We start from the raw sequence: 24,188 nt of genomic DNA on the forward strand, positions 1-24,188 counted from the left end.
TACCAGGCCAAAAGAGCAAAGATGCTCGTCCTTCCTTCCCAAGCAAGATGCGTTCCAACATGAACATCACTGAGGGCAACCCTGTGGAACTGAAATGTACAGTTGCTGGGTTCCCAGAGCCAGACGTCATGTGGCAGCTCAATGGAAAGCCATTAAAACCATCAGCAAATATTGAAATGAAGACCGAAGGTGACCAAGCAGTTCTCAGTATCAAGAATGCCACCCCGAATGACTCTGGTGTATATACGTGCAAGATCACCAATAAGCTGGGGCATGCCCAGTGCAGCTCCACTGTGACTGTAAAACCAGATATGTTTAAGAAGAAAGAGGCCGCCAAAGTGGCCCCTATGTTTACTGCAAAATTCAAGGATGTTGAAGTAACCCCAAAACGTGACACCTACCTGGAGTGTAAAATCAAGGGGTCGCCAGCCCCAGAGGTTACATGGTACCATAATAACAAACCTCTGAAGGTAGGTCAGCAGTTTTATTTTGCTCACAATTATATTTATGAATCTGTCAGACTTATAATTTATAGAATTGTTTGAATCCCATTAGAAACAATGCATATGTCTTGTGCACTTATACTATTCAAAAGTGGATAAAGATCTTTAACATAATAGTTCCAACTACTCTTGCAGGATGGACATGCAATGTCATAATGTATTTTAGTTACTTTTATCACTCTCATATAATACATGTGATTATTATTATTATTAAAGGATTCAAAACACATAAAAATGGAGAAAATTGGTGACATGCATATTCTAAACATCTACAAAGTCACCCCAGAAGATGAAGGGGAGTACACCTGCAAAGCTGTCAACACGGCTGGAGAAGTGTCTCACAGTGCCCGGGTCAGTGTGGCCAAACCCAAGGAGCCTACCTTCAGTGGCTATGCCCCACAGTTCTCCAAGAAGGTGTACAACGTGGATGCTGTGGAAGGAGAGAAGGCCAAGTTTGAGTGCAGGGTTATGGGGGATCCTGAACCTGATGTACAGTGGTAATGATGTGACTTTTTAGGCACAATTACAACTGAGTGTGGTTTCACAAATGGACTTAGGACCAAAAGTTGGTCTTGGCTTTTAGACCAAAATTATGTTTAGTCTTCTTTGATTCGAGATAAATCGGGAAAATTCCACTTTTGAATTAATGAAATATTTTATTCAAAGCGATGAGTACTGTTTTTAGATCAATAGTTTAGTGGACATCTCTATATAGATTTATCCTGAACTGGAAAAAAATTGGTCTGAAAGTCCATTTATTTTTTAATTAAACCATTCCCAATTGTCAAGTTGCCAACAGCAAAACTTAATATTTAAAAGTGATGTTAAGAGCATTCACTGACATAATTCCTATGTCAGTTAGACTATTTCCAGTTCATGTTAGACCTGATATCATCTCTTCCATTTCATCTAAAGGTTCAAGGATAGCCAGCCTCTCCAGCCAGGCCGTAAGTACAAGATGGAGAAAGTGAGAGGCAGTACCACTTTGACCATCAGTGATGTGACCAAGGCTGATGCCGGAGAATACACCTGTACTGCAGCCAACCCTGGAGGGAAAGTCAGCAGTGCTGCCATGTTGGACGTGCAAGGTATTATTGAAATACAGTATTGTGTACACTTATTTAGTAATTTTGCAATATCTGCATTAAAATGTTTTGTAGGAGTGGATTTGTGGAAATAATCAAAGTCAACATTTATTGAATACTTTAAACTGATTATGCACCTGTATTAATTAAAATTTATTGACTTCTTTACAGCTGCTAAACCAAAAGAAAAATCTCCATCTAAAACCTTTGGTAAGGCTGAAGAAAAGTCAGTTCTTTCTAAGCAGCCAGTGGAACCAGTTGTTGAGAAAAAAGGAGGTGAGATTTGATATTGATTGATCTATATTCTTTAAGTGGTCATACAGTTGATTATGAAATGCAATTTATTATGTTTTATTAGGTCTACTAATAAAAAAAAATTGTTGGGCTTTATGCAAGAGGTATGCCTTTCTACATAGATAAAAAAGTAATTAGATTCTTCCTGATTACTGTAATTTAGTACTCTCACATTGGTGGATTTTAATGTGTGAATTCTATATGACATTTCTGTCAAAAGAGACGGCTTCATCTCCATCACCAGAGGAAATATTCATGAAAACTCCAGAACCAACAAAAGAAGCCACACCCATTTTAGAAGAAGTAACAAGCAAAACTGAGATTGAGTCTAAAATGACAGAAGTCATAAACAAAAAGGAAGAGACAACGAAAACAAAATTTGATGATATAATTGAAACTTCAAAAACTGAAGAATTGATGGAAGAATCAATCTCTGAAGAAAAGAAGAGCACAATTATAACTGAAGAGATTATACCATCATCAACAGTCACTGCTGAGGAAAGTACTGTTGAGGAAGCTGAGATAATGAGAGCTGAACATAGCACAATGGAGGTTATGCTTGAAATGTCGTCTGCTAATGAGGAGCTCTTCAGTGAAGGAGGTAACAAAATCACCACACCTCAGTGTGGATCACCGTTTTATCATGATTGTTTGCACATTTTGTCTACTTATTATTCACTATTTCTGTTTTATTTCAGCCTATCAATAAATGTAAGGAAAGATTTTAAGAGCAGTTTGCCGGTTTCTCAACGTCTAGTAAAATTGATATCCCTTGTTTGGCACTAACATGTTCTTGCATTGTGCCAGGAATAAAAATGCAAAATTTGCTTGACTTTGAGAAATAGGTGCTCTTAATCTTTCCAACCTTTCCAGGAAACTCCTGCAAGTACCTTAACAGATAAAATTTCTGAATTTTTTATTTTATGTTTCTTTTCTGTATTATCACAATTTTCTCCTCTTTCTTTAATTTTCATCAGTTCCACCTAGGCCAGTCTCAGACAAACCCACTATCTCAAAGTACACTGGGGATTCCCTTACTCTCACATGGCCTACCACCACACTTCCTCTAAATGCAATCCCCACACCCATCACCTACTCCATAGAGTCCAGGGAACCACCCATACCTTCTTGGACAAAGGTCACTAGTGGCTTGACCACTCCTAAGTACACTGTTACCAGACTGAAACCTGAGAAGGATTATGTTTTCCGTGTGCGAGCTGAGAATCAATATGGCCGCTCTAAACCTTCACCTCAGGCTACAACTGCTCTTCAGAAAAGGCCTGGTAATAACTGTCTTAGTTTTTAGTCGTAGTTCTAATTGTTATATAGAATCTTTCTGTTAGTGCTTGATATAAGTTTATAAGGTGTTTGTTTACAATAATTCATTTTCTTTTGATTAATTTATGTCAAGGTTTTCCAAATTTTATTGTTCATTTTGCAATTTTTTATGCAAAAGTAGGTATCTTCAGTAAGTGTTATAGTGAGACAGATCAATAAAAGATTAAAGATCTATTGAATTCAAATATTACTTAAAATAAAAGAATTACAAAAATATCTGGAATATAAAGAAAAAAAAGCACCCAAAGGTTGCACTTATATTATTGTTAAAAATCTCATTAATGATAATGCCAAACAGAAAAGAAGTGAATTTTAAACATTTCAGAATTGTTGGGCTGTATACATGAATGTAAATCTAGTATGTTGGTAAATACTTGTAGCAGAGACATCAGGACTGCAGTATGGCAGAGATGGCAGTCTACCCAGGATGGATGAACTGGGATATGTGCCTCATGCTGGAGATCTGTATGTGCCTGCAACACCCTATACACCTAGAGGTAAGGTGCCTAGGATAACACAGAGCTAATACAAGTTAATTTGTTTTGTTGTTGAATGAATAAAATTGCTTTATAGAATATAAATTGTTTTTTTTTTCATACCATGCGATGAACATAGTCCTGAAATCTTATTTCTTTTTTGGAAAATTACATTTTAAAAACTCCAAAATATTGAGATAACATTAGATGTTAACTGAAATGCCTTATCTTTGACATAGTCCGCACTCCAGTGATTGAGCGCCCGAGGATTGAAGATTATGCTGACCGCTCCATCAAACTGGCATGGTCACCTCCCCACATCCCTGCCCTGGAAGAGAGGTACCGTCTCCCCGAGTCGCGCACCTCCACTCCTATTTCTGTGGCATACACCCTGCCATCTGGGCGCTCGTACATGCCCAGACCTTCTGTGGAGTCACATGACTACAAACTAAGCTCGAAGCTGCCTGAGGCTGCTTCTTATGCAGTAGAACCACCCAGAAAGTTCAAGTACATCATTGAAGGACGAGAACCACATGTACCAGAGTGGCGCCGCCTGGTGGACAGACTGCCAGACACTCTGAGTTACAGCATTAAAGACTTGACCCCTGAAAGGGACTACATGCTGAGAGTGAGAGTGGAAGATGAAAAAGGCCTGAGTGAACCTTCTTTACCAGTGCTTACAGCTCTGCACAAACCTAGAGGTAAAGGTGCCTTTCTTTTGACGTCAGCTGAATTAAAATTGCCTTACAGGACACAAAGTGTGCTGCTTTTGACAATGTTATGTACAGTAAGATATGGAAGCATGCAATGATTTATGATTTAGAACTTGCATGTAAGATTAAAGAAATAATGTTTGTTGCATTTATCTTTTACTCATTTTTTCATATTTTTACAAATAATTGAACAAAATCATTGTTATGATATAATAAGAATTCAAATGAAATTTCATTAAATGCAACATATAAGGGTACAGTAAATCAGTATTTGGCAAATTTTATTACTATAGTAATTGAAGAATGTCTCATTATGCTTTTCCAGACAAGAGAGCAGAAGAGATACATGTACCACCAGAGTTCCCCTACCACGAGCCTATCATCACCAACTTCACTGAGAGATCACTGGAACTGTCCTGGTCTCCTGCTCGTTTCCCAGACAGAGCACGAAAGACACCCATCAGATATGTGGTAGAAATCCAGGAAGCTCCGTCGTATGACTGGCGAAAGCTGGTTGACGGGCTGAAGGATACCACCTTTACTGTGCTCACACTGAAGCCAGATAAAGACTATGCCTTCCGTGTCAGGGCAGTGAATGACTATGGAATCAGTGAGCCCACTTTGCCTGTGTCCACAGCTTATTTGAAGAAGCCAGGTAAGTTATTGTGATAATATTTTTTTTTCTTATTACTATTAATATTGTTTTGTCAATACAAAATTATTATTAATGAATATATTATGCATATAATCAGAAATAAGAAGAAAGATATGCAACCTAATGTTGAAGCTGGTAGAGCTTGTAAAACCACCCAGTGCTTGTGTGGCAGAGGTGCCACAATATGTACGTACTATTGTTATAATGTAATTTTGCCACTGTTAGTCAGATACTAACTCTTACAGTCATACTGTATGGATCAGAATTGGCTGTTATTTCATATGTACTGGTGCCATTATTGTATAAAAAATGCATCTGGCAATTTTAAGGAAAAAAATAATAATGCCAAAATGTTGCAAGATGGCCACTCACAATTATATTTACCTTAATTACAACCTCGAATTGTTTTTTCCCATTGAAATAAAATTATGTTTTTTATAATTTTTTTTCATTCCATTAGTCCCTGCTCGCAAAGTGCTCCCCCCACCTCTCTTACTTATGGACCACCCCCTTATCACTGACCTGGATAAAGACTATATCCGCCTAAAGTGGATCCCATCCTTCCCAGCTGATGCCCATCAGACCTATACCATTGAAATGTCCGAGCCACCTTATAATCAGTGGCTGACCATCAAAGGTGCTGTACAGGGCACGGAGTACACACTGAGAGATGTGCGTTCGAACAAAGACCGCATGTACAGAGTGCGTGCAGACGGACCGTATGGCCCTGGCGAGCCATCAGAACCAGTTTCTGCTAAATTGTTCATGAAGCCAGCTGAAGGTACTACACTGGTTTATTGTGAGCAAGATACATTCTGGGAAATTGAGTAGATATGTTTTGCTTTGAAGTTACTTTTCATAACCTATTTTTGACTTGTTTCTTTTCCCTATTAGTTTACAGAATAATATTATTTTACAGACTTCCTTTTCTGCTTTTTCTTGGCTTATATTCTTTACTGGTTGTTATTTTATTACTGAAAGAACTCTGCTGCCATGTAAATCTTTTGTCAGCCTGTCACATATTTTTAAGGGACAATCCAGTTTTTATTTACACTTTTTGAAGAAACTTTGATTTTCAAATAATTTGTCACATTATTTAGTACATCTTTTCTTCATTCTTCAGCTGCACCTGAACCTATCCCCCTTGCTCCCCACCTGTTTGTGGATAAAATAGATAACAAACGTATCTCGCTGGGTTGGTCCCCCACCAGACTGCCAGCATATGACCATTTCTCATCTGTCAATTACACAGTGGAGGTCAGCAAGCCACCACACTATGAGTGGCGACCTCTGGTGACCAGAATTAAAGACACTTACTTGAGCATTGACTTGAATGAACCACACAAAGACTACTATTTCCGAGTACGTGCAGAGAATGATTATGGTATCAGTGAACCATCTCATCCAATTGCCACTCGAGATTTTTTCAAAGATAGGCTGGAGCCATCAAAGAGCCTTTTGCCAGATCACAGGAGGCCGTCAGAGTTTGACAGAAAAATGCCTGCTGCCTTTGATCTGGCCAGACCACTCACTCTACCAGAGTTGCATCACCCTGGGGCCTTGGGACCTGGTCTGGATGGACGTGGTCAGTTGGTTCCCTATGGAGGCCCTGACCTGGGACTGGACACTATGTTTACACCAGTGTTGCCAGACACCTCACAATACAGAGGTCTGGACCTGGCTCCGGAACAGAAACTTTACAAACCACCATCTGTGTACAGGCATGCCAAGTTTGATCTGATCATGCCTCTATCTTCACCTTACAAAGGATTAGACTTGGCCACTGAGGTGTCACTACCAGCACCTCCAATGCAATACAAGCCAAGAGAAATGACAGTTCCAAGGCAAGTGCAAAGAAAAATGCGTGCACAATCACCTGTCATCACTATTGATGTCATATTGCCTGGAAGACAGGAAAGGTCAACTTATCAGCCGTATGTACCACATAGCCAGAAGGCTGTTAAAATTCCTGCTATACCAGCAGCAGTAGTGGAATATAAATCACCACCTCTTGTTGCCCACACGGCAGTAAAACCAGCAAGGTCAAGGAAAAGTTTGGCTGATAAGTACAAGTCAGATCTTGTACCATATAAACCTAAAACATTGGACTGGGATATGGAGTCACCTGAACGTGGATCTGTCTCTCCTCAAAGAGGACGACTAGCACGGACACCCTCTTTACCCCCTTACAGGCCTTCCTTACCGTCCATTGAAGAACTGAAAAATAGAATCCCATCTTTACCATCTTCAACCTTACCCACTGTAGACACTGATATATATCAGAGACGCCCCTCTGTTCCTGACTTACGTCGCTCTCGAAGACCATCTGTTGTGGCGGCAGATCTGGATATTTCTAGCAGGCGCCTTTCTGTGCCTGACGTAGGACTAACTAGAGTACCATCTGTCAGAATGGAGGATCTCGACTTAAATGTTTATCGTAGGAGACGCACATCTGTTCCTGACTTGAAATTTGACAGGGCATCATCTGCAGTTCCTGATATTGAAGAACCTCTGTATCGCAGACGTCCTTCCATAACTGGAGCATTGCAGCGGAGAATGGGGGAGCTTCCTGAAGACAACACTTATCGTTTGGAATTTGAAGATTTGTTGTACTATAGACGACCTTCTGTGCCTGACTTACCCTACCAACGACGATACTCTGTCCCTGAATTACCTAAAAGACGCCCCTCCACCCCTGATTTGAAAGGTACTGTTTTTCTTTTAGTTCAGTCCTTTTTGTGAACCCTATTTTATGTTGCAACTGAATCTGTTGATATGTAAATGCTATTTTGCATCATCAAAAAAGTATTGATAATTTGGCAAATGTTGTTTGCCTGCGAAAAATGACTTTTACAGATTCTTGCACTGGGACTCTCTGACACATGTATTTATATCTAGCTTTACCTGTTTATTTCTTTGGAATTGCAAATTAAGCACATTTTACTCTGAAAAATATCCCAAAATGTGTCTACTTGATTTGGTATTTTATTTTTATTTGAAAAGCTTAAATACATTATTTAGGTGCAGGGCATGATTTTGATACCAGTATGCCAACAAGAAGAGCAATGGGAGACATGGGTAAGTGGGTGTGATAGACAACAATGGAAACTGTGGCATGGATGGTGGCATTTAAAGGCATACAATGGGCATTAATTCTTTATACAGTATAGCAAAAAAAATTTTTTTTTTCAGGAAAATTTTGGAATATTTACCTTTATCACAAAAGTATAGCCTATCCATAAACATCAAGAAAATTACAATATATAAACCCATTTTTGAGTTATTAATTTCTCATTTCTACCATCATGATTGAAATTTACCAGCCTCTGTCCCAATTACTAGCATGAGGGTGACTTTAAAACTGGAAACCTATGACTCAAACTCACACGGGTTAATGGATTGCAAATCTGTGAATAGTTTTGTTGTTATTCCTTGCTGCATGCATGATAAATGGAAATTTTTGAAATTTCAATGATATTTGCTATCCAAGAACTAATGCTCATTATATGCCTTTGCTTATAAATGATTTGTGAAGATGACATAGTGTATACGATATATGTATTTCAGATTAGAAAAAAAAACTCATAAAAATACATAGAAATAATGTTGTCATGGGTGCACCTCAGATTTAAGTTTGTGATCATCAAATATAACTTCAGATGCTCCGCGGGTGATCCTGGACAAGCCTCGTCTTGAGGATCTCGGAGATGGCAGCATTAGAATTACATGGACCCATAGCACCTTACCTGGGTTCAGCCCACGGACTCCAGAGATAAGGTACATCATTGAGGTCAGTGAGCCACCAAGCAAAATATGGAGGAAAGTCATAGGGGCACTTGCTGAACCTAATTATGTAATAAAAAATCTGCGTCCTGATCAGGATTATTTGTTTAGAGTTAGAGCACAAAATGACTATGGAGTAAGCGAGCCATCGCTACCAGTTTCTACATTTTCACTGTGGAGGATTCAAAAGACCCCATACCATCCAATCACAGGAGTGGATATTACTTTTGATAAAGGTAAGAACTAATTTGGCTTTAATTCTTTTTTCACATTCATTAGTTAAAATGTTCAATGCAATTTAAATATTGTTACAGTACAATAGATGGTTTTTGCCTGCATTTTTTGTTACAGTAATAGTTATATAGTGCAAAAGAGAATTGTGTGTGTAATTGCAAAGTAATCTGTCAAATTATCAAAGTTCTTGGCTGCCTTTTTTCTTTAATTTAATTTGAAATAAAAACAAAACTAAATTGATTCAATGATGTGCAGACATAGTGGCTGTAATAACAATGATAATAATAATGATGGTGATAACCTTTCTCTCAACTAGAAAAATTTTTACAATAGTCCTCAGGACTATTAAAACAAAGCAAGATAATGATAAAAGATTGCAGATTAAGTAAAAAGTTTAAACAATATGAAAGTTACAGACAAAATACACTTTTGATTGTTTATTTAGTGCCTCCTCGGTTAAGTGAGAAACCTTACATCACGGGCTATGACAACCACTCACTACGTCTCCACTGGTCACCAGTGGTCATGCCTGGACACCTTGGGTCACCACTGGTCACTTACACTATAGAGATGAGAGAGCCAAGTCAGCAGTGGAGAGAACTGGCCACTGGAGTCAATGGGCATCACTTCAGTGTCAACCATTTAGATCCAGAGAAGGATTACATGTTCCGTGTCATCCCTGTCAATGAATATGGACCTGGTGAACCCTCTGTGCCTGTGCCGACATATTTGTATAGGAAAAGAGGTGAGTGCTTTGCCATTGGTTCTCCTTACTTGTGACATAGAGGGCATTCTGTTCAATCACTTATTCTTTGCTACACAGACATTATAAATTAAAATGAAAAAGGAAGGATCATTAAGTAGAGCTTTCACAAGACATCCATCCTTGTATCTTTTGGTTTCCTTTTGATTGTGTATTTGAAAAAGACAATTCACTATACCAGTTTAGTTTTTGATTATATTTTGAAAACAAAAATTAGAAAAACAAAAGCTCATTTGGTTGATAGTGTGGGCCTTGGTTTAAAGACTTGGTTTATGTTTTCTTCAGCTCCATTTGATTATCGTCCATCGCCAGATTTTTACAGAGACAGGAGAGCTGAAGGTAGGTGGTGGGGAGGTAATAACCAGCTTCTTTAGTACAAATTCAAATAGTGTATTTGCATTTATATATCTGAATATTCTATGGAGAATCTCTAATCTTTCTATATCATATATTAAAACTTCTGAATGTCAAGCAGGTATTTGAGTGTTATTACTACATTTTTGGAAAATCACAGTTGAAGTCCTTTATGTATTTGCAAAAATTATTTTGATCATAAGAATTTGTTTTTACAATGCTTTTGATTAATATGATTGGTAAATTTAAAGTCTACCTTAGAAATGCTTAATACTCTGCGATATTTGCCTGAGAAAACATTCAGAATTTTCAAATCGGTATATTTGTAGAAATAAATTCTCTGATATCTAATGATACAATACTGCACCCATATTGGCTGCAGACTATTTCTACATTTTCTTAAAATCAGCTGGGCTTTATCTTCTATTCACCAATATTTTCCTCCAAAGATGTCAAAAATGCTATCTTTGATATTTTGGCAACTGCACTTATTTATTTTAAGTTAACTGATTTTGAATTTACAGCAGTTCATTCTTTGAATCAATTAGTTGAGTAATTTTTAATAAGGACAATATTGGTGATTAGATTTCACTTTCTTTTCTCTTTGCAAGTGTCATTTGTGCTTTGTATTTTTTTTTTTTTTTTTTTTTTTTTGTAGAATTTTAGTAGACTTTTGTCTTGTGGTCACTGATTGCAGATATCTTCAGCATCAACTTGTTTTGCTATTTGCTTCAATGTAGCAGTAGTAAATTTATTTTATTCCACTTTTGATATTGTTTATCCTATCTTTAAGTTTTTAATACAATTATAATGAAGTTTGTTGTTTTTTCTCTGTGTGTGTGGAATGCTCAACTTGATTCACCCTTCAGATTATGATAAATCCAGAAGATGGTCCCTTCCCTATGCCCTTTCACCTTGGTTCACTGAAGAACCTTCACCAGCACCACCGGCACCATCCCGGAGCCACACTAGAGCCAGGAGTCCTTCACCTTCCTCTTTGCCGTCTGCTCTTATTGGACTGTCGTCTGCTCTCATTGGGTCATCACCCAGAGCAACGTCAGTGCCACCTGAAACTCTTTATTCTTTTGACACTTCTGATATTAATGACTATGGTGGTAAGGGTTTGTGTTTTGTCTTCTTTTTACTCTCTTCTGTCTTTACTGTCCTGTGTTTGAGAAATCACTTGGGCTTTGAATGTGTTTTGAAGTTGATTATAGAATTTAATGGAAATACAGTACATGTATGTGTTTGACTCTAAGAAAATACAGAAATTAAACTGATGCATTTAACTGGAATTAGAAAAAAAAAACAAAAAAAACAAGCGGCTATTGGAACTTGATGTGCAATCATTCCATATTACTGAACAGAACATTGCGACCAAATTAAAAAGATGTAAAGAAAAAGGTGACAATGTTTATACTTGTGATTGCATATGAAAGAATTGCATGGGCTGCCCTCTGTCTGAAGTGTTATTGTGGTGCTGTGTCTTGTGTCATGCTCTTTGTGTTTATGATCTGACAAGAAGGACTGGATATTTTTTTAACATGAATAAATAATTGTATTAAGTATAAGTGTTCTAAGATTGTAGTAGCTGTTGTTTTATTGACCTGAATGAATTATTGTTAAAAAGAATTAATGATAAACAATAAGATGTGGAAGGCGATCTAATTCATTTTGGCCAGAAACATTTTCAGAATGAAGAGAATTATTTTCTAACATAGAAACACCACATCATTCCAGCTCCACCAGAGTTCCTGCCTCACAAGCCCACCATCTGTGATTACCATGGTGATTCTTTCAAACTGTCATGGTCACCAGCGCAGACGTCAGATAAGGGTATCCCATCAGCCATTACTTACATTGTGGAGTGTCGGGAGCCACATCACACTGACTGGAGACAGCTTGCCACCAATCTAACTGATTTCTGTTATACTGTGAGAGGACTGGATAAGAACAAGGACTACATACTGCGTGTGAGGCCGGAGAATGAGTTTGGAATTGGCGAACCAACCTTGCCAGTATCCACATACTTGTTCAGAAAACCAGGTAAGAATTTTACTGCTTGAAAGGAAAGAGAAGAAAAACTCTTCTTGATATTTGTGTAGGACATATTCCCAACTTTATCAGTTATTTTTACGGTTGGTAGCCATGTTTGTTGCTGGACCATTCTTGGGTATATGTTTTACCTGTTCTCATGGATACCTGTGTGAGCATCATGCTCTGAAATTTTAAGGGTGATCACAGACAGAAATGCAGCATTCCTGAGAACTGACAACAAATTGTTGGATATAGATGAATTCTTTCCTCGCACAGAACATTCTCTTAGAGTATATACCAATGTTTAGCTGTCAGGTTACCTTTCCATGCTATTTCCTATGCACAAATAACTATACTCTGTACATCTAATTCATCTTCTTTTGTAATAATATTGCACATCTTACCCTTCCTCTACTTTCCCTTGCACAGATAAGGAAGACTATGGACTATATTACAAACCAAGAAAGGGTAAGTGGCATAGAGGATGAAATATAATATGTTTTAGGTGTAGAAATGTAGTAGACTCAGAGGCTTTATTATGTTTTACCCATGCAGTCTATATGACAGACATATTTATCCATAAAATTTGGATAAACCATTTCTTTGATTTCAGATTGCTCAGAAATATTGGCTGCGATGCTCCTAATGTATAGAGAATCTTGCACATTTGACTCTGTTTAGCAGTGATCATAACAAATGTAACTAATCCCCTTCAATACAAATATAGCCAATTGCTTTATATATAGTTTCCATCATAACAACATGCTTAGGACTAAGATTATTTGATTTCTATACAACAGACATGCGTACTTAACACAGCTGTCTAATGCTAGCTAGCTAGATGCATGCCTGTCTCTTCCTGTCCTTTTAGCCCCAGTCTTTTTCATCGACAAACCACGAGTCTCCAGATACGACGGCAGGCGAGCAGAGCTCAGCTGGTCACCTCCTAGCACGCTACCCATCTATAGACCCCCAAAGCGCTACTCTTACGTCGTTGAGTTTGCTGATCCTTCTCTCAATGACTGGAAACCCCTTACAAGGGGTCTGCATGATAATAGATATGTCATAAGGGAGCTGAGGCCCGATAAGGAATATTTGTATAGAATAATAGCAGAAACTGAACGTGGTGTCAGTGAACCCACATCTCCTGTTGCGATCAAGGGAGCTGCAAGACGAGGTAAGTTTGACACTGCCTGTTGATTTCAAGTGTCATTGTTGAAGATGGGAAAATATTCTTGAAAATATTTTTTTAAAATCAACTTAAAGAGAATGTTCAGGGTTTGTAATTGCGTTATGTTTATTTATGTCTAAATGCCTAAAGGTATGTTGCATCTCTTTTAAGTACTGAAATAACTGATCATAATAACATGTATTTAATGAAAAATAAAAATGCAAAGAATGCATGTAACCATATACTTGGCTTGGTTAAGGAAAAAGAACTGTTAAAACATGCAATAGGGTGTGTTTTTTTTATCCAGCAGAGTGATGGTTGACAGGCAAATTTGTATAATAATTTTTTGTCCCAAAATTGTATATGCTGTCCTCTTTGTGTTCAAACCTAAAAACTATGTTCATTGCTCCAAATTATGAATCATGTGCAACTATTAGCAAAGTGTATTTTCATATTAAACACTTATTTTTGTATTGATCTACAGTAAATCTGTATGATATATACTAAGCTTGTCTAACATGAATAAGTAGTTTAGACATAGGGAATAGTGCTGTAGTATCTTATATTTCTATCTGTAATTAGTTGAATGAATACTAAATCTAACAACTGATTCCAATTATGCATTGAATCAACATATCTTTATTATTGGTAAAGGAATTTTTACAATTCATTGGTGCTAATTTTGCATTGATTCAGCATTTCCATAATATTTTTTGTACAGAAATATTTATTTTCATTCTGTTATCCATTGATTAATAAACCAAAACTAAACATAGCTTTATAAATTGAACTTATACTGTATAAATTAATAGATCTTTATTTGAAGTGTACAGTGAAATGTGTTATTTGCACTTTTTGAAAGTGTAAAATGAGTACATTTAGCAGTGACCAGAACAATATAAACAAACTTTAACTTTAAAGCCACAGAAATGTGTTTTAACTCTCTGTTTCTTCTGTCCACATTCCCACTGGTTCTCCCATTCCTTACAGCTTCTCTCCCTGCTCACATGAGGGATGAGTACTCTCCAAGAAGCAGATCCTACTCTCCAACCACTGCTGGCAGATCCCCTCTGACTAAAATAACAGGTAGAAAGCTATAATATTCAGCTTTAGATGGGTAGCTCAATATTGAAATATAGGCTCTTAATATTGGACAGACTCATGCATTTAAAAGACTAATTTTTATCAATTTTCAGATAATCTTGAACAGTGCCAAGAAGTTTGTTTCATTTTTTTGCTCAGAAGTTTGCACTATCAGTTTTATAGCTATTAAATTTGCAATATTTATAACTGAGAGAGGTGAATAGCCTGCTATATGATGGAGAGAGAAGGAGAGAGAGAGAGAAAGAAACATGTACAAAGTAACAATTTGAAAGAACTTCTTTTGGTGTGCTGTTATTATTCTTATTTATATTCATTTTAGAGAGAGATCTTCCCCCACTCCCTCGTTCTCACTCACTGGATGCAAGACCCACTCAGACCTCTACTGAGAGACCTTATGCACCATCAGGAAGATCCTACTCTAGCACTGAGAGATCTTACTCCCCTGTTGGCAGATCCTATACTCCTGTTGATAGATCCTACTCACCAGCTAGTCGATCTTACTCTCCAACTGGGAGATCTTACTCTCCAACTGGGAGATCTTACTCTCCAATCAGAAGTACCTATTCGCCAGCTGTCCGCTCCTACTCTCCCACCAATAGAACTAAAGGTTAGATGGGTTTGCTGTCAAATCTGTGATATTTTCATTTCTTTCACACCTACCACACTTAATTGTTACATTTAACACATTTTACTGAAATGCCATGTGTACCACACTTCACTTTCACTGCAACTTTTGATTGTCACATCTACCGCAGTTTACTTTTACATTGTCATTTATACCACAGTTTACTGCCATGCTTAATTCATCTTATCTATCATTTTTTCCAGTCTATGTTGCACTATTGACCATAATGATGATCATATTTTCTATGTTAAACTTTTCTGTGCTTTAACTCACTATTGTTTTACAGACTATGAAAGATCCTATACCCCATCCCCATTGGCTTCTGGCAGAAGAGGTAATTTCATCTGCTTGTTTCATGTGGAGCAGTTACATTTGCTTCTGACAGACTTGTATATGTACACTTAATTGTTGTGTTCTCTATACATTTTATCTTTTAGATTGTTAAGAAAGTGTAAATATAATATAGAGTGCTTGACTTGTTCTAGGGATATGTCATGGTATTTGACAAAAATGTCATATTTTATATATTCTGACGTCTTGGTACATTTTCATGTATTAGGTTCCATTAGGTTTTAGATAATTTTTAACGTTCAAGTTTTAGTCATAGAATTTAATGCTCTCATGCTTTTTTTTTTTTGTAAAATTTATCACCGACTTATGGCACATACATGTGTTAAAACAATGCAACTTTTCTGGATTTATTTAATTCCTTACTTTAGAGAGCACATCTCTGTCACCCACCACCTGCACATGCTCTGTTCTTTTCTATTATAGCAAGTTTACCTTCCGTTTCTCCATTGCCAACTATCAAGAAAACAGACAAATGTAAGATTACTGCACTTTCAGAAAAAATACATTGCTTAAGAATATGGTTTATGTATTTCTCGGCACTCATTATTTTATTTAATTTTTCATTACATATTTATTTTTGTACATTACGTTTAATTATTTTTTGACCTGTCATTTTGGAGCCATACATCATTAATTCTAATGATGCATTCAGTTGCATTTTGATAAAGAAATAATTTTTGTTTTATTTATTTATTTATTTATTTATTGTCTTTGAATCAAATAAACTCTAGGAATTTTCACATCTTTTCCAAATGATGTATGACTGACATGTGTCATTTATTCCCCTTTCAGACTCCACCCACCACTACACCCCTCCCACCAAACCTCCCCTTACCACAGACAGACCATTCTCAGGTAATGTATCTGTTTGTTTGTTTTTTCAGTGAAACACTCACTTTTTGTTTAAGCATTTTCAGTAACACAATGAGCAAAGTTTGAGTCTTAACAGGAATTTTGATTCAGATATGTTATACATCAGGAACATTGGCTGTGAAATATGTTGATGTTATACTTTGTTTTCTTTTATTCTGTCACTCAGAGATAACACTGACACATTGTACCCTGCTTTCAAACACAAAATTATTAATAAATTCAGATGACTAAAATTTTGGTTCAGCAGTGTTAGGAGGTATAAACTTGCATGTAGAAGCTTCAAAACTCTAAATGTCAAAGAACATGTTTATAATTCTCACTGCTTTTTGACTGATGAGATGAGTATCACTGTATGTGCTGTTCATTGCTGCTATGTTAAAAAGGCTTCCATGTAATTTATACATGTATAATTCATGTTGAAACTAGCTGGTTTCAAACTTTATAATGCTCTTGCAATCTCGCTATATTTTTAGCTAGTAATATTCCCACTCCCTCTGTTGTAGCTGTTGTTGTATAATATGTTAATGTATAATATTTCAAGCTGCTTTCTCAGCACCTGTAAATTTAAAATGTCTATATGTTCATTCCCTGCAGTTTAAGCACTTATAGCAGTTCTACTACATGTAGCTTGCTGTTTTTGATCTATACTTCACACTTATATGAGTTTAGCTCTGTTATCACAGTGGATTTCATCTCACTATATATATATTTATATGTTCTGCATCTTCCTATTTTGTCACCCCATTGCAGCTAAAACCTGGTTACTGCTAGATAAATACACTAAACCCTTGCCGCCTAGCTCTACACGGTCCAGAGGTAAAGTTATTCACTTTTGTAGTGTTATATGCACTGCATGGGCTGTAGAATGACAGGCAGTAATGAAGATGAAGATTTTAAGGACATCCATATAACTTTGAGAAATAAAAATTTAATTTACATTTAGTTCTTAAGTCATCTCTGAATAACTCTTCAGATGACCTTAAGTTGCAAAAATCATCTTTGTTAAGACCAATTAATTTTTAAAATGTGATTTAGTAACATATGTCTAAACAAGTTTTGATTTTTGATTCATACTAATAAGTACCTGTTGCAAAATAATATATGAAAAAAACATTATTTCTTCTTTCATGTCTGTCAATTTATTGATCCCATGACTTTATTTATTGCTTACAGACTACTTAGTTTCATCATTGTTTATCTTTGTCTGTATGCTCTGTTATTATTGTCTTTTTTAAATCTACTTGTCTGTTTTATATTCTTTCCTTCTCATATTTTCTTTTAATCTCATATCAGTTGACCTTTTTTATCATATTTTTCATGTTATTATATAGAATTGCAAATTTTGAGGCTTTCCATTCTTATTCACATAGTGGAAATGCTGTTCAAAAATTAATGCAACTAAAACCACCAAGTTTTTTAAACTAGTTGGAGGATGGATTCTGTAGATGATAAAACAATTATATAGGTCAACAGCTGAAAGTCCCAGATTATCTTGGACTGCTATATTTAAAATATACCATTTTTTTACTCATCTTATTCTATACATTTTAGTCAGTTACATGTACTTCAGGTTGGAGAGTAGTATTGCACTGTTATAGATATCTATTTGAAATCAGATGATGTCAGGTGAAACTCAGTTTTCATTTCATGTAAAATATATGACGTAAAAGGATATCTTGCCCTCTGTACCCCCTTGCCACCTTAGCTAGTCTGTTCACTTTATCATGTTCTCCTTACCTTCCCTCTTTCAGAATACACACCAAGTTCTTCAAGGCATAGAAGGAGAGGTACATGAAGTGGTTTTTATATTTTTCTTCTCATAATGAGATTAGAAAATATAATAATGGTGATAATTTTACAAGCCAAAATAAGAAAAGACTTATTGCACCCAGTTTATTTTGAGTTATTGAATAGTACCATTAAGTTATTTTTTTTTCGTTAATTTCCATCCGATTCTGTAATCATTTAATTAGAGGTAAGGAATAGACACAACCCTGAGAATTTCCATATTTTTACACTTTTTAGTTCCACCACCATTAATTTTTTATTTAGATATTTTTAAACCAGCCCTATTAATACTAGCATTATGCTACACACTGTTCACCTCGTAGTGGTCTTCACACCAACATTCTATATTTTTCTGTAGCCTCGGAACCTGCTGTCCGTCACCCTGTCTCCACTACCACCACTTACATCAGAGGTAAAAAGTTTTCAACTCTTGCATGCATCACTTCTATTCTGTTGTCTTAGACTACTTGTATTTGAACCTCACTGTTCTTTATAACATGGCTTGTGAGAAAAGGGGAACATTTAAGTACTAGACCAGTACTGTTAGAGGGATAATTTACTTGCATTTTTGGTGCTTATTATTATTGTTATTTATTTATTTATTCATTTATTTTAGACTTCATTTTGACCTTTTAACCAATATACAGCAAATATCTTGTAATGAGGCGTGTAATGTTCTTTCTGAATATAGCAGTTTTTCTATCCCATCCCTTATCTTCATCATCTTTTAGATTATTCTCCCTCTACCTATACCCCCCACACAGGACCCTCCACATTTAGGGTGAAGAAATATACTGGTGAGTTTTATATCTTTTTCTTCAACATATCTTCATAAACTGGAGTATGTTTTTCTCTTTAGAAAGCAGATTTATTAATGTTTTATTCTTTATAGAAACCTTTGGCACTGTTTATTTCCGTCTTTTCTTATCAAACCATTTGATTAATAGCACATGCACTACTAGTTACCCTACTTCACTGTTTCAGACTTCTCTCCCACCCCTCCTCCATCCTCCAGAAAAACCAAGTCCAGGTCCAGAGGTAATGTATTCCTCTTTCAGTTGTGTCAGCACTGTTTTACCTAACACACTGAACACAATTGTTGTAACATATTGCTGTCTCAACTAACACAATCAGAACAATTTAGAAAACCATATTTTGAAATGCTATTTGAATAATCACCAAGCACATGGTTGATTGCATACAGGTGGTTGAAAAATATAGATGCTACTTTATGTTATATGAATGAATGTTTTTCTGTGCCATCTAAGGCTTTGGCAGATGGGTTCATTTTTTTTTTTTTTTTTTTTTTTTTTTGTGTGTGTGTGTGTGTGTGTGTGTGTGTGTGTGTGTGTGTTTAATTTTCAGTTTTCAGGCACCATTATTGTACAGCTTATCAATTTAGACATTTTCTGACCCTAAGTCTACCTTTTCATTCTGTACACTGAATGTCATCTGTGACAGTGTAATTTCAGGGGGAAAATGAATATTTTGATTTGTTCATTTGCAAGATAAATGCCAGAGATTTATTTTGAAAATACAGAATTACTGAAACATTGTTACCCAGCTTAAAAACTGTATAAGGAAATGGTATAACATTATTTGAATATTAACATTTAATTTTATCTTTTTCTCTTATAGATTACACACCAACTGAAGTTGGGGATGCCTCCATTAAACCAAGAAAGCAAAGAGGTAAGATAATGGTTTATAAATGTCAAAGTCTTTGTTTATTTCCTTAATTTTTTTTCAAAATTTGTCATGTCATTTATACTCCTAAAAATTGTAAGACATGACCGCAACTTTGGTTTTCAGAAAATATATTTGAATGTTACTTCAGGTATTACTAAGAAATGATTGCTGAAGGAATATATTAATACATTAAATAAATAACTTTTTATGTGATAATTTTGTAAAAAAAAAAAAAAAAAGACTTGCCAAACTTCTGTTCGAATATTCATAATCAAGAAGAAAGCATTTTTACTGAATTTTCATTGTTTATTTTTAACTATTTTTCATTTTCTTGTTTTTCAGAGAGATCACTGGATTCACCCCGGAGGTCTCAAACACCCCAAACTGTGGAGAAACGTAAGGAAAAGCACACTTTTCAAATGATGTTTACAATTTAAAAACAGTCTGGCTTCACTGTGTTTCTTTCTATGGAGATAGTTGCAGGACTTAGTTCATTTTGTATAAAATTTTACATCACTGACATAACATACCAAGCTTATCATAAATTTAAACAGGATTTTTCCAGCTAACACAAATTTGCATAGAAGCACACACTAATAATCACACACACACACACACACACACACACACACACACACACACACACTGTGTATAATGGAAATCAATTTGAAACAATTTCTGTCTCTACCAGCCTGTATCCCCTATTTCACTGTGGACAACCCTACTCAGTATGCTGCAGAGACCAAAGCAGCTAAGATTATAGTGTACGTCCATGCCTACCCACCACCTAAGATCAGGTGGTACAAGGGCGAGGAGAAGCTCCCTCTTGGGGAACGATTCAACTCCTACTTGGCTCCAAATGGACTTTGTACCCTGGAGTTTAATAGGATGACCCCCAAGGATGTGGGAGACTATAAGATCTGGGCTCAGAATGACCTTGGTCAAGACTGCACGACCATTAGGTTGGAACTGGCAGGTAAGTTATGCTGGTACATTGGTTTTAATATGATAGTTTTAAAATGAAAAGTCTGTGTGCTACCTGTGGTTGTGTAAGTTAGTTTTAACATGACAGTACAGTTATTGTTAGGGACTTTGTGTGAGAGCTATAGTTTGAACATGATATGTAGACATTAAGACCCCATTTCCATAGATTTTAGATCGATCTATCCCTGTGGGGAGTCTCACTAGAATACTGTCAGCTTAGCCGGCTTAAGCGTCTGTCCCGCCTACTAAAAGCTATAAGGGGGTAATTAACTATGGTGCACACTTGGCTGACTGCAATTTAGCGTGAACCCCCAGGGAGTTAGGTCGATCTAAATCTTAATCTCTGGATCGATCTAAATCTCTGGGAATACACCCTTAGTAGATTTAATCATATCTGCATGTACCAGTACTAGTACATAGTATATATCATGACAGACCTAAGTTTATGCACTGAATCAGTCAGAGAGTAGGAGTGTATCTTTATCATTGACAAATTGTTATAAATGACCATGATACATTTTTAGTGTATGTTTGTACTGGGATACTTGTGAGTATGTGGAGAGGGGGGTGTTACCTTATAAGTGGTATTTTGCCAGTCACTCTTGTTACAAAACATACATTTTGATTAATTAAAGTCTAATATACATGTATATCTTTCAGATCCACCAACATTCTTAGAGCCAATTAAAGACATTTTCATCCCAGTGCGTACGTCAGGACATCTGGAGTGCCGGGTCGACGGCATCCCGTATCCAGATGTAAAGTGGATGAAGGACTGGCGGGCACTGCCAGGATCATACCGTGTCAGCATTCAGCAGGAGGGGCCAGACAAGTGGACGCTGAACATCAACAACGCCATAGACAAAGATGGCGGCCTGTACACTTGCGTGGCAGAGAACCTGGCAGGGAAAGTGTTCTGCTCTGCTAATGTGCATGTGGAAGGTAAGGAATATCTTGTCCAGTTTTGAAAAATGTCTGTTAAATACAAACATCTGACAATGTATAGGAAATATCAACTAATTCTTTTGGGATGGCACAGCATTAACTACTGTACCTTCATATACTGGTACTCATTTATGTATTTCTGTTTGTAGAAATGCTTTATTCAGATATTTTACATAAATTATTCATCAGTTATCATGTTATCATGGTATTTTTATTGTAATAAAAAGGGTTATTTATTTAAAATTCAAAATAGCATTTTGATCTGTTGATTGCTGTTCTTTTACTTTCAAGACCTGCCCGAACCTGTGGAAATTGAATTTAAACCTTTGTATCTTGAGGACCACTATCATATTCTGGAAGAGCTGGGAAGGTAGATATTGACATTTGCTTTGAATTGGCTTTGAGACCCCAATAAAGAACTTTCTTGAGCCTTGTAGAATGCAAAGCCTTATGGCATATTACAAATGTACTAATACTTGGTTATCATAGATATTTTGAGTATTGCCAACTTCTCTGTGTATTTGCAATTGTGATAAGATATTTTTGTTAGCAGTTTTATGAAGCTTTTCTTTTGTTATATTGCTTATGAGCTCAGTTCATCTTGCAAATTAACTGATTTTGTAATTAACAATGTACTGTTCCATCTTAAATCCTAAAAGAAATGTGGTAATTACTCACAAACTTCAAGCACTATATGTATATTTTGATTTTGAATAAATGTTGCTCATTTTCAGTGTTTGTTGCAAGCAAAGGATATTAAAGTAAATCTTGCATGTAATTAAATCTTTCAGCAATGAATTGTATCATTTACTTCAGGGGCTCATGTGGTATTGTCAGAAGAGTAATAGAGCGGTGCACTGGTCACGAGTATGCTGCTAAATACCTCCAGGTGCGGGATGAAGATGACAAGCAGGACCTCCGCCCCATACTGGACACATGGAAGAAAGCAAATCACAGGCTTATAGCAAAACTGGTGGATGCCTACGAGACACCCAAGAGACTGGTTATGGTTTCTGACCTGTATCTTTTGACTTTGTTGTGAAAATGCAAATTGTTTGTTGAGGTTAATTTTTTTTTTTTTTTTTTTTTTTTTTTTTTTTTTTTTTTTTTTTTTTTTTTGTAGTGAGTTACATATGCAGAATGATCTCGCAGAAGGGTTACTTACAAAGCTTCTATAATGACACTTTTCAGTCCACTGGTCACTCATAGTAGTGGGTTTAAGAGTAAACAGTCAAAATCAAAATTAACAAGCCCAAAGAAATATAAAAATAATGAAAAAACCATCTAAATTAAGTGGTAAAATTTCAACCAGTTTAATCAGTTTAGTAACTAAGAAAAATAATTAATAGAGGATTAATAGAGGGCCATCCATGATATCTCTAGGGAGGCATCTACCTTATGAAATATATCAGGTGACTACATTGTCTAAAATGGAGGGTAGATGTTTTCATTCTGTTGATTATAGTTACTAAAAACAGATATTTGATCATCAAATCATCTAAAATTAAAAATAGGAGGTAAGGAGTGAGGTCACTGATCCTTATTTAAATATTTTATTTCATTGTGTGGCAGATGTACTTGGAATTGAATTTGGTTTAGGTTCTTAGCCATTTCTCAATTAAGGTCAAAAGGGGGTAAAAAAATCATATTTTTAGAAAGAAAAATCCAGTATCTTTGGAAATGACTGGCTATAGGCCAGTAATTACCAGACATGTATGTGATAAAGAACAGATTATTGGTGCAATTCAACATGAATGCTTTATGTATGAAGTGGTATTTATATTACATAAGGGATCTTCATGTGGTTTACTACATCTCTCAGTATAGCACCAGGTTTGATTTATAACTTAATTGACTTTGCTGCTGTGTCTATCAAATCTGACCCCCTTCCTTTGAAAGTTTTAGACAGCATTCCCACAGATTTTTAGATCGATCTATCCCTGTGGGGAGTCTCACTAGATTGCTGTCAGCTTAGCTGGCTTTTAATGTCTGTCCCGCCTAGTAAAAGCTGTAAGGGGGTTATTAACTTTCGTGCATGCTCGACTGACAGCAATTTACCATGAACCACCAGGGAGTTAGGTCGATCTAGATGGATCGATCTAAATCTGTGGGAACCCAGTCTAACACTCTAGTCTGTCACAGGAATGAGTACAGATAAATTTCAATTACTTCTACCTGAGCAATATGTCATTGGTTTCTGAAAAATGAAAATAATGGTTATAAATAAATAATAATGATTTGATAAGATGAATAAATTAGTGTAATGAGACAAAGAAAAATGAATCAGACTCAAATAAACTACACTTTGCTTTGTTTTACCGTTTTGATTTAGAATATTACCTGCTTTAGCAAGGATATGTAAACACTGCTTTATCACGTAATGAGTTTGTCTAACTCCTAACCTCTCATTGATATTGTATGAC

The 24,188-nt window shown here is 36.1% G+C and overlaps 1 protein-coding gene across 1 annotated transcript in view; it reads left to right on the forward strand.

Moving 5' to 3' along the window:
* The window catches only part of LOC106170837 (uncharacterized), a 67,551-nt gene that overhangs the window by 25,406 nt on the left and 17,957 nt on the right, over window positions 1-24,188 (forward strand). The window contains exons 22-55 of the mRNA XM_087007340.1: window positions 7-470; window positions 720-1,000; window positions 1,419-1,591; window positions 1,760-1,864; window positions 2,860-3,165; window positions 3,601-3,717; window positions 3,936-4,397; window positions 4,735-5,064; window positions 5,525-5,845; window positions 6,188-7,771; window positions 8,086-8,142; window positions 8,724-9,083; window positions 9,527-9,826; window positions 10,130-10,183; window positions 11,068-11,313; window positions 11,939-12,244; window positions 12,665-12,703; window positions 13,107-13,412; window positions 14,397-14,492; window positions 14,830-15,117; window positions 15,422-15,469; window positions 15,910-15,960; window positions 16,279-16,341; window positions 17,110-17,175; window positions 18,111-18,146; window positions 18,506-18,559; window positions 18,879-18,944; window positions 19,132-19,185; window positions 19,786-19,839; window positions 20,179-20,232; window positions 20,528-20,812; window positions 21,481-21,762; window positions 22,057-22,135; window positions 22,582-22,785. Coding sequence (XP_086863466.1) covers window positions 7-470; window positions 720-1,000; window positions 1,419-1,591; window positions 1,760-1,864; window positions 2,860-3,165; window positions 3,601-3,717; window positions 3,936-4,397; window positions 4,735-5,064; window positions 5,525-5,845; window positions 6,188-7,771; window positions 8,086-8,142; window positions 8,724-9,083; window positions 9,527-9,826; window positions 10,130-10,183; window positions 11,068-11,313; window positions 11,939-12,244; window positions 12,665-12,703; window positions 13,107-13,412; window positions 14,397-14,492; window positions 14,830-15,117; window positions 15,422-15,469; window positions 15,910-15,960; window positions 16,279-16,341; window positions 17,110-17,175; window positions 18,111-18,146; window positions 18,506-18,559; window positions 18,879-18,944; window positions 19,132-19,185; window positions 19,786-19,839; window positions 20,179-20,232; window positions 20,528-20,812; window positions 21,481-21,762; window positions 22,057-22,135; window positions 22,582-22,785 — 7,591 coding nt within the window. The remainder of the gene's footprint in view (window positions 1-6; window positions 471-719; window positions 1,001-1,418; window positions 1,592-1,759; window positions 1,865-2,859; window positions 3,166-3,600; window positions 3,718-3,935; window positions 4,398-4,734; window positions 5,065-5,524; window positions 5,846-6,187; window positions 7,772-8,085; window positions 8,143-8,723; window positions 9,084-9,526; window positions 9,827-10,129; window positions 10,184-11,067; window positions 11,314-11,938; window positions 12,245-12,664; window positions 12,704-13,106; window positions 13,413-14,396; window positions 14,493-14,829; window positions 15,118-15,421; window positions 15,470-15,909; window positions 15,961-16,278; window positions 16,342-17,109; window positions 17,176-18,110; window positions 18,147-18,505; window positions 18,560-18,878; window positions 18,945-19,131; window positions 19,186-19,785; window positions 19,840-20,178; window positions 20,233-20,527; window positions 20,813-21,480; window positions 21,763-22,056; window positions 22,136-22,581; window positions 22,786-24,188) is intronic.

Source organism: Lingula anatina, chromosome 2, assembly GCF_051362555.1.
Source record: "Lingula anatina isolate TDL-2025a chromosome 2, LinAna3.0, whole genome shotgun sequence".
NCBI classification, from domain to species: Eukaryota; Metazoa; Brachiopoda; class Lingulata; order Lingulida; family Lingulidae; genus Lingula; species Lingula anatina.